Below are 12,227 nucleotides of genomic sequence, written 5' to 3' on the forward strand. Positions count from 1 at the left end.
AAAGGATGTGAAGTTCACCTAGCCTCAGCAGGGCTTGACCTCTCTGTCCTATCAGGCTGCAATATCATTTTTCACCACACAGACTGACTGACATGTATCGGCCGCTACAATCCAGAGGGGCGCTGTTTCACCAGTTTGAAGTCACTACAGGACTGACCGACGATGGCTTGTATAGTAAAGAAAACTACACTGTTATTATTGTTTTTGTTTTTTTTTAAGTCCCGACATCTCACTCTGCCCGCTGTTATTGGCTGGGGGCTACACATCCGCTGCCCAATGGTTGCAGCCAAGAAAAACACAGCAAAATAAGTAGAAAATAAGAAAACACAGGTAGATACTCTGTAGACAAACACAGATAAATAAATGTACCATCACACACACTGAGAGGGATTATTTTTGTATGAGTCCACACATTGTTTTTTAGGAAAACCCTGCACAGTTTCCCTTTTAATTGAACACACTGTACCATAAAATGGGCTTTTCCCATCATTTAATTACAAAAAGAGGTGCTCTCTTTCTCTCTGCCCAAAGCAATTTATCACATGACTGATTCTAAGCCAAATGTGTCACAGGATCTTGGTCTAATACCTTGTGTGTAAAGCCCATCACAGTTTAATGCACCCTTACAGGGCTTTTACTGTAATAGCTTTAAAGCATTCATAATAAAAAAAAGGATCTAAACCAGATACTCTGCCTGCTATATTTAAATGCAAGTGTAAATTAGCCAAAAAAAAGGTATCTATATATAAATAGTCATATGATATTACCTTAAAAAATAAAATTGTTTTAGATATTTGTACTGTAATTTAGTCATGGTGATGCAAGTAGAAGCTAATGGTTATGCAATGAAACAAGCCAACACACACACTTGATTTGCCAATTGAAGCGTCAGTGTAATGAAATCCCTGTAAAACAGATGTCATGAAAAAAATGGCTGGTTTGTAATGCTATGTATAGAATTGGACACACGCCTCCACACACACTAACACTGCACGGACACTTTTCTGTGACTGCCTGAACAATTAAGTATTTAGTGAGGATACCAGCTCCCAATGTTAAATATTCACTTGTTTTCCAAGATGAATAAAGGATGAGCAATTGACGCATTTATCTGCATGCGTATCTGCGTGTCTCTGTCTGATTGCATGTGTGCGTGTTTGTGTTTGTGTGTGCGTTTGCTTGTGTGTGTGTTCTATGAATCACTGGTTGAGTGCACAATTTCACTCACTGCTTCTCAGGTGTCGATCGGTTACAAAGTACAGCTTCATTAGGCTCTGATTAACAATAAAGACACACACACACACACTCACACAGCACAAAGACACAATCACAAACTATTGCAAACCCACAAACAACTGAGACAATCAGGCCCCGTCTTACTTGAGCATAAACAGCATTTGCTTCCTTTAGGTAGCGGTAAAATATAGTATTATCTAAAATCATCGTTTCATTTTAAAATAGTCCTCTTTTATTTATATTTTAGCTTTATTCTTCTCTCTTCATCCCCTCCATTTCCACTCTGTTAGACAATATAATAAGTAAGGTTGTGTGCCTGGACAGCTTCTCCTTACATAGGCAGATGCCAGAGTCTAAACACTTTCAGTGAACACAAGGCTCCAGTCCAGAGAGGACGGGCTTGTAACTGGCTGCAGTCAATAAACATTCACTGTTGCTCTCTGTTGTTTGGCATTCAAATGAACCCTCACGGCTCAGCCAAAATAAGTCACAAAATCAGAAGTTGAGCTTAAACAAACAGCTGCACATTTTAGGTGGTAACTCCTGGATAATGTGATGAAGTATCTTTTCATCTATTTCACATAAAGTGCTCATTTAAATTACAGTTTAAATGCAAGACTGCCTGATTATATTCTAAAAGTAGATCGGTTTAAACAGATTTTCACATTTTTCATCATCATCATCTAAGAAATGTGTTCTGCTGTAAAGGCACATTTTTCACTGCAGTTTATGATAAATATCACCATCAAGAACAGCTCAGAGTATGTATCTGGCAATAAAATGATAACTAGAAAGAGAAAAATAAGAGGAGAGTAAAAAAACAAATGCAGGAAGACAAGAAGTGAGTGACAGAGGAGCAGAGAAGCAACTGTGGGGACACTGTAACTCTGTCACCTTCACACCACGGTCCATCAGCAGACAGAGCTCATTTAATCAGATGGACTGACAAACATCCAGATTGCCTGCACAAACACACACACACACACACACACACACACACACACACACACACACACAAACACACACACTGCTACACTCGTGTACATGGCATATGCTTCATAATGTGACCCTCTGCCCCCTGGAGGTCTAAATGCCCCCTAACTGTCACTCCTTCATCCAGCATTCCCTCTTCTGTATCCAATAATATCAGGGGCTTTTGATTAATCTATTTCCCCACTAGTCTGATTAAAATTGAGGTCCGCTTTAATTCAGCATCTGTGATCAAAAATCAGCAGAGTGCATTTGCCCTGTAACTACGTTGGCATCTAGGTTAAAAGGGGGATGTGCTGGATTCATGCTTTCTACAGGAATGGTCGATTAAACCCAGCAGTTATTTTCGAGCTTGATATCAATTTAGTTACCCAAATGAAAACATGTCCTGAAGCAGCTCAATCGAACAACACCAAAAAGCATCATTATTTCACCATTGCCTGTTTTGAGTGCTATAATATCACAAAAAGTACAGACACTGTGAGCCAGAAAGTATTGCTGCCCCGCAGTGGCACGATGCAGCATTTTCCAAATTTATTAAAGAAATAAAAACTCAATAATAAAAAAACACTGTGGCCATTGCATGAAAACTATGCAGCTTATTCTATGTCATTTCCTCCAAACTGTGCAGAGTTGATTTCTTGTGCAAATAGTGTTTCAACCAAAGCAGGAAGACGACTTCCTCACATTGAAGTGATTCATAAATGGCAGATGGTGGAGGCGTTGAAAAACAACAAACTGTAACAGCTGTACCCTCTTTAATACAATAGAAGAAGACTAGACTGAGAAAGCAAAGAAGGAGAACGACAGAGGCGAGGGAAATACCACAGTGAACCTGTGTGCTGGATGTTCATTCAGTGGTGAGGCGTTCAGCACCGACTGGCTGCCTGTCAAAGGCTCTTTCTAAAGCTTTTTTTTAATCAAGTCTTTCTGAAACAAAGAGGCTGATCTCCGCTTTTCTAACACAGTTCATTATCATTGTCACATAGCGACAGTTTCTGGCCCTGACTAGATAATTAACATTCGCTCAGAGGAAACTGAATGCATATGTTCTGAAATTAACACAGTATGGTCTGCGTGGTCAAGAAGCACATTGCTGGTACAATGAACATACGCTCATAAGATGCAACATTTGCTGTCTCACTAACACACACACACAGATGTTCCTTCACAGCTGAAAACATGCACTCACATCCCAAACACAGACTGATAAACTGTTTGTCTCTTCTTCCTCTTCCCATCTGTGCTCTTTGTAGAATTTTGCATCAATCAAATGTCAAAAAAATAGAAAGTGTGAGTGTTGCATGTGCTGCTGCACGTCTGCCTTTGCAATGGAATGAACTTCATCATAACAGTAAAGAAAAGACAGAACAATGCGTTCGTCTTCACGTATCGAAGAAAACTGTCTGTCTGTCTGTCTGTCTCAAAAACAGTTTTACCTAAAAAGCATTCAAAAGTAAAAAAGAAAATCGCTCTTTGCTGTAGTTGTCATGGCAATCGAGGGCGGGACATAAGCAGACATTTCTTTGTTTTAAGCCAAATAGGTTGAGTTAGGAAATGCTTGCACAGACTTCATCATGTCTCCACTCACCTCTCTGTGCAGAGCCAGAGGGGCTTTAAAGGAATGCTCATTGGAAGGGCACTGAGGGCACTTCACTGATTTGCATCTCTTCCTCTGGGGTGTTCATATGTTAATAAAAGCACATCATACGATTTATTTTGTAGTTGACTCCTGAGAAATCATTTGCCCCTGGACTAATGTGAATTTTCTTTCCTGTTTGTGAGAGTGTGAGCGCCCAACAGAGGTCTTGACCACTGATACACACTGACCTGGAAAAGGAAGTGGGCAGCCAGCTGTTTTATTAAGTTACCATGGCAATGAACATACACACACATACACACAGGCCCATGTACACACACGTATGCCAAGGTCCCAAGGCGAAATGGTAACAGCACATGGCCATATGAGCTCCCATAGCCAGGTTGACCCAACAGGGATACAGACTGCCATCACACTCCCCTCCCCCCGTGCTCTCCCCCTTTCCTCTCTCTGCATTGGTGGAGTGACGGAAAAGTCCTGCTCTACTCTTCTTCCTTTGTACCAACACAACAACAGAACAAGCTTAGGTCATGTTGTTATTACACTGCCTCCAATATAATCAAATATGCTTGCAGGATACAGCCGGTCAGTGAGGAGAGAGCCTGGGGAATGAACGAGCAGTTCAAATGACCATTGCAGTTCATGGAAACATTAAGCCAGCAGCCTCTCCAAATATAAAACCCACATGGACACCTCAGTTCTAAATAACACTGAGGAGCAAAATTTGGGTATTGTATGATTTCCATTACGTGTGGTAGAATGAAGTTTATTTCCCTCATTTTATCAATCTGTAGTTTGGATTTATGCTTTTTCCCTTCATGTAATGTTGTTGCTGTGGTGCTGATAAGTGTCAGTGCAGCAGTGAATGTGTGAATGTGAAGCAGGGATGTCTGTGAAAGAGCATTCATGTTCAGGCAACTTGATAAATAAAGCTTAAAGATTATTAACAAGCTACAACCAACAACAGAATTAAATGTTTTATTCGAGATCATCCTTCCTCTCCACTGTAAACAACAACGAAGTGAAGGCAAAGCAGCCACATGCTGCTCTGTAGCTTGAGGGCTGAGCAGCGATCCACAGAGTCCCAATCACACTCACTCTGAAAGCATTCACCAACATGATGCTTTGGCACACATGACAAACTAGAGGAAAAACAGCAAACACATGACGGCAACGGGTCTCCAACATGGCCTGAAGAACTCATAATCTTCAAAATAAAAACCATTTGTGATGTAACATGAGCCATTCAGAGTTTGATTTAATGCCAGTTTTATAAACAGTGCAGATAATGTATGGCCCTGCTGCGTTACCTGCTGTTACTGACATATATTACTCATTTTGAAACACATGGTCGGTTCAAAATGCTTTAGTTGTGCGGCTTTAAAAGAAATGTGAAGCAAACACGAACACAGGCATAAGAAACAGCAAACATTATAGCATGCTGTGAGCATCAGTGTATGTACCACAAAACAGCACAGTGAGCAAATATCAAAGGAAACACAAAGATAATGCAGACAGGCCAAGAACATTAAAGGCAGGCTATGTTACTTTTCACTTTAAAAACTATAACTCAAGTTGAGCTTGTTAAGAAAATGTGTGTGTAAAGAAACATAGAGTAATGGATCAGATCACTGGTACCGTATTAGCACTCACACAGCACGCTGACATAAACATGTGCCTTTAGTTGAAAGCTTCAAACATGACATCATTCAAACAAACAGTGGCCAAATGACTACAAGCCTCGCATCCAGCCTACAGTCCAGCTAGCCAGCGAGACAAATCCCCCATCCACAACATATAGTCCCCCTCAGCAGTAACGCTGTGGGGGTTGCCATGGCAACAAATCAGCCTGCAGATGTGAGCCTTGGAGTACGAAGAAGTACTGCTATAAAAGTCTTCAGGCGAGTCCGATCAGCATTCAAACACACACACACACACACACACACACACACACACACACACACGTGAGGTTACCTGTAGACCATGCCTGTCTGGTTCTTGACTGTGTCATCCAGCGACAACGTGTGGAAGTTGAGGAACTCCTCCAGCTGTTTGAGCTCCAGCAGACTGTTGCTTTTGTTGGGCGTCCACAGCATCAGAGGAGCGTAGGTTCGCGGCCCTGTCCCCACGGACGCCTGCCTGCCGAGCCTCCCCTGGCCCGGGCCTTGGGCCTGTCCCCCGCCTTGACCTCCTCCCTGACCTCTGGGGCCCTTCTGCTTCGGGTTGGGGATGTCCGGGCATGGTGCCTTGTACAGGTACATCTTTGTCCTTCTTCACTTTATCCTCTCTTTCAGTCTCTCCCGTCTTCTGTGAGTCTGTCCCACAAACATGTACGCTCAGAGTAATCCAGGTAGGCCCCCTCGCCCACGCAGCGCTACATGGATCAGAGGACTCTGTGTTTGAGTGTGTGATTAAAGCTCAGAGGAAAGTGGAGTATTAATCTCGATAAAGCTACACATGAAGTGTACTCCTCTTATTTCTAAGAAAGAAGTGCAGGAAAATCCAGAAAAACGGCATTTGAAAAGACAAAAACAGAATTCAGGAGTCCAGTCTGTACGTCCACGCAGGAAAAACAGGCTTTCTCCTTAAATATTCTCCTCCATTTGGGCTGTGCCACATATGTTCTCTGTACACACTGTATACACATGCAAACAGAAGGAGAGAGGAAGATCCACACAGATATTTCACTCCCTCTCCTCTGCTCTCTCTCTCACACAACACACACACTCATGCTGTCACTTTGCCCCCTGCTCAGCCAGTCTACATTATAAGCTCAGTTTGGTTTTGCTCCCAATTAAATGGCATGGGAATCTGGGACATTTTTCCCTCCCTCCCTCCCTCCCTCTCTCTCTCTCTCTCTCTCTCTCTCTCTCTCTCTCTCTCTCTCTCTCTCTCTCCTTTTACCCCTTTTTCTCTCCAGCTCACTCTTATCCTTTCTCCCGCTCTCACTTTCCCCATCATCCCTCCTTTGTCTCTCAGTATTCCCTCACAAGCCCTTTCACTTATTCCTGATTTCTTCTCTCATCTCTCTTCCAGCATGTATGTCTCCCACTATTTAGCCTTCTTTATTCACACATTACACTGTGTTTTATGCTACTTTACTCACTTTTCCATGCCCAGCCCCCCTTGTTTTGTCCTTTTAATCTATTTCACCTCTTTTGCCTTTCATTTCCTCACTGCCCTCTCTATTCTCCTACGTCTCTCTCTAAACAAGGTGCACTCTGGAGTTTTGCCCGTAATAAACACCTACAGTAAAGTTAACACGCGCACACTCTCTCACACACATATGCACACAGCCAGCAGCATGTTATGCACAATTGCACACAGTCTGAGGGCAGTGTTTTCATAATGAAGTGAACCACAAAATAAAAAAGGGAAGCCTCTTTTTCTGGTTTCTTTCCTCTCTCAACATGCACACACACACACACACACACACACGCAAACATACGCAGCTTATAATCTCTCACCTCTGGCCTCCTCTTGAGAGTTTTCAATGACATCACGTCTGGTCCTCCAGTGGATTGTGGGAATCATGAGGAATGCCATTCTACCATATCAGGAAATTTCAGTTTGGACACACTGTCACTTTTTCTACAAACACATACCCACCCACACACACACGCACACACACATAGATGTTGAACTTGGAGCTCTATTCTACCAATCATTCTTGGTATTCAACAAAGTATTTTGGCAGTTGCTACTTGGCCAAAATACCTAAATGTAGATGGGTTCAACTAACACATGCACACTCAAACAAAGCCCAAATGAACTATGAAACAACCCACAATGTCTGCCCATTGCAGTTACAGCATTACTTCATCTCATTATGTCTGTAACCAGTTGTGAATGCGCTGTTGATGCTCTTTATCTCAATATAAATCCATCTTCTAGATTTAACTTCAGCTCTGAGTTAAACTTTCGTTTGTCAGGTTCAGGTTTCAGGTATCGACCGTTTGGCCGTTCTTTACTTTTTAAACTACTTTTTAAACTCACACAAGGTTGACCATATTCCTGCACCTGTGGCAGAAACTGATGATGTTGATGCAAAAGCATCCATCTACATGCACACGCACCAAAACACAATAGATGAGAGGGGTGGAGGGGTGCGTTTGGCAGTGGGGCAGCTGTGTCCAGCAGGATGGGTGGAAAAACTGATCCTGCCCGGCAGCAGGAATGTCAGCTGAGCTTATGCAATGCCAGTGTGCTTTTACGGTGTATTTATAGACACTAGAAGCATACACATCCATACACATGGAGCCTATTGATTTTTTTTGGTCTGTGTGTTATTCTTTCTCTTTTATTTTGGCCACCGCTGCTGAGAGCAGTCACATTCTCCTTTGAGCCGCCCAGCATGCGGGCAGGTGAGTCACTGACAAGAATACCAAAAAAAAAAGAGGGAGAGGACAGAGGGAGGAGGAGAGAGCAGGCAGAGGATGCTTTGGGGGGGTCCATTTGGGGGTTATGGCAGTGAGTAATGGAAATCCTGCCATATGAGGCTTTTGTTTTTATGTTTGTCTCACTTCCTCTTAGCTGTTATTTCACCTATTTTTCATTCTCAAGCTTCATCTTCCCTGAGACTAATTAGCCATCTTTTTCTGTCTTTCATTCTACCCCTACCACCCCCACGTGCACTCCTTCCAGTGAGTGAATCCCTATATAATGATTGCATATGTCTGATAATTATCCAGTGAGAACAGCATGATGGAAACAGAACACGCGTGTACCTTTTTTGTGGATGACCTAAAAAAAATAAACTAAGAAATTAGATGACTGATGATGCTTTTGTCTGTTGTGTATTATGCATAAAGAGATATTTACGTGTGGATTGCTTGAATGAGGAAGCTCTTTCTGTGCCATCTGACTCTATGGCACTAATAATTATGCCAGTGATCAGTCTCCTGCCCTCAGGGACTGTCCTGCTCCTATTTAACACCAGTGTGTTGGCCTACATTCTCCACCAAATCCCATTGTTTTTATCACTAAAAACCTACACCAGCTTAAAGCTGAAGGGTGCGAGTAAAAAGAGCATGATAGCATTATATTACACTGACTGTACAAAAGGTATATGGACTTTTCAGCTCTCCTAAGCTCTCCTCATATTGTTATTTAAATAGCCTAAAAGGTTTTCAAAGAAGAGCCAAGAAGAGAAAACACTATTCAGCTATAATTTGTGGACTTGGCTACATCTATTAGTGCCAAAACTTAGCGTAATATTGCAATAATCTATTACTTTTAACATGGAGTGTGAATCAAACCTCTAATCTTGGCAGCATCCCCATGCCTCGTCCATCAAGCCCTGCTGGAACATGTGTTTTTGTTCTCCACGTAAAAGTGTCATGTTGCCACACCTTTGTCTCTGGTGTGGAAATCTAAAACCAATACCTGGCTAGAGTGGGGCGCTGACACTGCCGGCTGTCATTGTTTCAACCAATCAGGTTTCCTTACTTGCGTACTTGTTGTAGGGAATAAAATGTTTTGAATATTGTGATAATGAAAGTGCTGATTTTTCAACAGCTGTGCGCACCACATCTTCCTGTATCTCAACAGAATAACAGATTAGATTCGTCTGTGAAAACACGACCACAAATACGAGCAAGAGGATCCCAGGACAGCACAGAAACAGCAGCCTCCGTGCGCACATGACAGCACAGTAAACAATAACAAATACCATCAAAGGAAGATGTGCGAGGTGATTTGTATTATTATATGTCAGCGACAGAAAACCCAACTGATCTCCTGAGGCAGAATACATGAATTAGATTTTCAATACTTACAAGATGACAATTAAGAGAAGGAATAATTCAAATACTCTATGTCTCTATCGTAAACACAGAAGAACATATATATTTTAGGGGCAGAGAGGGATATTTTTAGCTCAGTTACAGAAGCCTGGGGTTTCTGTGGTTATATTCTGCCCCAGTTTTTATGCAGAATCACTGGAGAGCTAAAAATCGTAGCAATTGTTCTGATTCAAATGAGGGACGGAGATATCCAGCCATCGCATGCTGTTTGGCATCCATGTCAAAGGCTCAGAGAGAAAAGCTGGCAGACAGCGTGTGTGTGTGTATGTGCGTGTGTGTGTGTGTGTGTGTGTGTGTGTGTGTGTGTGTGTGTGTGTGTGAAGCGCGAGTTGGCTGATTGACGAGAAAGAGACTTTTGGAGGGATTCATCTCATGCTCACGTCTTTTCTAGGTCAGACTCAATCGGAGTCATTCTTTCAAGTGGACGGCTGAGTCCCCATTATAACAATGGTGTCCCAGTGATCAGACACTAATGATCAGTATTGATTCTCCACAGGGAATGAATCACAACACGTGCTTTTCTGTCTGTGTGTGAGTATACAGTGCATGTGTAAGTGTGCCTGTGTGAAGGTCGTGCTAATCTTACAGTGATTCACACACTGTAGTCCTTTTTTTATTAGTGGTCCATTGAGCTCATCACTTCGGAAACATACCTATTAAACGCTCTCACACACTCCTCACACTCCACATGCACCTGTCAATCTTTCAGTCAAGCCATGAGAGGCTCTCATCATATCTGTATGGGCCTGTAAATAAAGAGCATGTGAAGTGTGCAGCCACCAACATGTCACCAAGCCAACTCTGAGATAACATTAGAAGCCACGTCTGAAGTAACACCCTGACACAGTATTTGACACGTTTTGATTTGGCACGGGGGACTGCTTCATAAGTCACATTTTCCCTAAATTTTCAGATGACATGAAACTCGTCTATTTGCAGATTATCTGTCTGATGTGTTCATGCGAAAGCTTTGTGCCACTTTTTCACCCATGAAACGTACCTGATAATGACAGCTCGTAGATGCATTATGATGAGAGGAGATGAGCAGGATACAAAGGGAGGACGAGGGTTAAAGAAGGATTTTTTAGCATGAGCACACTGGCTGTGTAAAAGGTCGACTACAGTCCAACAGGCTAACTGATGCTGTGACGTGATCTACAAAACACAGTGCCATATTTTGACTTACGCATTATCTGGGTTACTCTATGGTTAAGGAAAATTCTGACTGACCCTGAGCAATGCTAACCTTAGACACTCTGCGCCTGCAAATTTGAAAAATGCAATGCCAGCAAAACAGCATGCATCAGGTCAAGCTTCCTAAAACTTTCCAAATCAACGTACACTTTTACGTACTGCAAACCGTCTTCGAGTCCAAACCAAAGTAAGGACAGAAACTAAAGTTGTTGCCCCCTGGATTAGCTGGAGTGCCCAAAGGCATGGAGATTTACTGTCAGGGCAACCAACCAGCTAAACAAACCAGCTGATGAATTGGCCCAGCTGATTGGTCGGCAAGAAAGGCTAAGGTGTGCCACTGCAAGAGGAAGAAGAGGCTGCAATCATGGTTGAATATTTTAAACTTCAACACTGAGAGCATGCATATTATAAGCACTGAATAATGACACTGTACAGTACACATAAGTCATAATTTGCTTGTTGCAGACATGGCAACACAAGAGTTAGTATTATTAAAACAAATATTTAAGACTGAAGGTCAGCAGCCAGTTACTTTTGAAGATAACCTTAGATGTCCAAGATGACATGATCTTATCTTAGCCTTCTGTTACTTCTCATATAAACAGACACCTTACATGAAACATGGGACAGATTGTAGTTTCTGGCAAAAATATCTTGCTTCCTCTGTCAACTCTGCGCTGTACATCCAGTGTGATTGTGAAACCTTCTGCCAATTCATTTTCTCTGAATAGTGAACAAGCAAAATTGGATTCTTGAAACCCTTTTGAATTATGAAATCTTCTGCTCTGTTGCTCTACGAAATAAATGGATCCATAAACATTGAGTAGACCTTAACATTTCGTCACCACACTGCGCCCTTGGTTCTCAATCATCCTTGTCTCTGCTCTGCTTTGTTTTTGTAAATTAGGGAGTGAATAGAGCCAAAACTAGCAGGGAGGCTGGAGAATAAAGACAGAGGGAGGAAGCGAGGAGTGGAGATAAGAGGGAAGGAGAATGGCTGGACTACAGAGAAATGAATGTGGTGCTTTTGGCTTGAATGATTGGAATGGGACACAGACGGATTAGGAATTTAAAGAGTACAGCGACGAGAGAAGACATGGGGGGGGGGGGGGTAACCCAATACTGAAAATATCCATGTGTGAGAAAAAGGAGAGGCCACAGAGAACGGGAAAACAAGATCACCACCACTCGCTGCACTGTTATTCCAACGTCCAAAAGTGGAAATTGTCACGCACGTCACAGCCTGGAATCCAACGCCAGTGGTGCTTTCTGTCAGTCAGTCACACAGACAAGAGCCAAAACCCTCCCTCCAGCCTCCATATGTTATGTCACCATGGTGTTAGAAGATGTCAACACAGTCTAATGCAGCAAGACAGATGCTGGCTGTTAGCATTACGGCCAGA

General features: G+C 42.5%; 1 protein-coding gene across 2 annotated transcripts in view; it reads right to left on the reverse strand.

The window, feature by feature from the left end:
- kcnab1a (potassium voltage-gated channel subfamily A regulatory beta subunit 1a) overlaps positions 1 to 6,531 on the reverse strand; it is a 91,639-nt gene extending 85,108 nt beyond the window's left edge. The window contains exon 1 of one of the 2 annotated variants that reach the window (XM_076734970.1): positions 5,801 to 6,531. In XM_076734970.1, coding sequence (XP_076591085.1) covers positions 5,801 to 6,087 — 287 coding nt within the window. In that variant the 5' untranslated portion in view covers positions 6,088 to 6,531. The remainder of the gene's footprint in view (positions 1 to 5,800) is intronic. The other variant, XM_076734969.1, reaches the window with a different exon arrangement.
- Positions 6,532 to 12,227: the final 5,696 nt, after the last annotated feature.

Source organism: Chaetodon auriga, chromosome 7 (genome assembly GCF_051107435.1).
Source record: "Chaetodon auriga isolate fChaAug3 chromosome 7, fChaAug3.hap1, whole genome shotgun sequence".
NCBI classification, from domain to species: Eukaryota; Metazoa; Chordata; class Actinopteri; order Chaetodontiformes; family Chaetodontidae; genus Chaetodon; species Chaetodon auriga.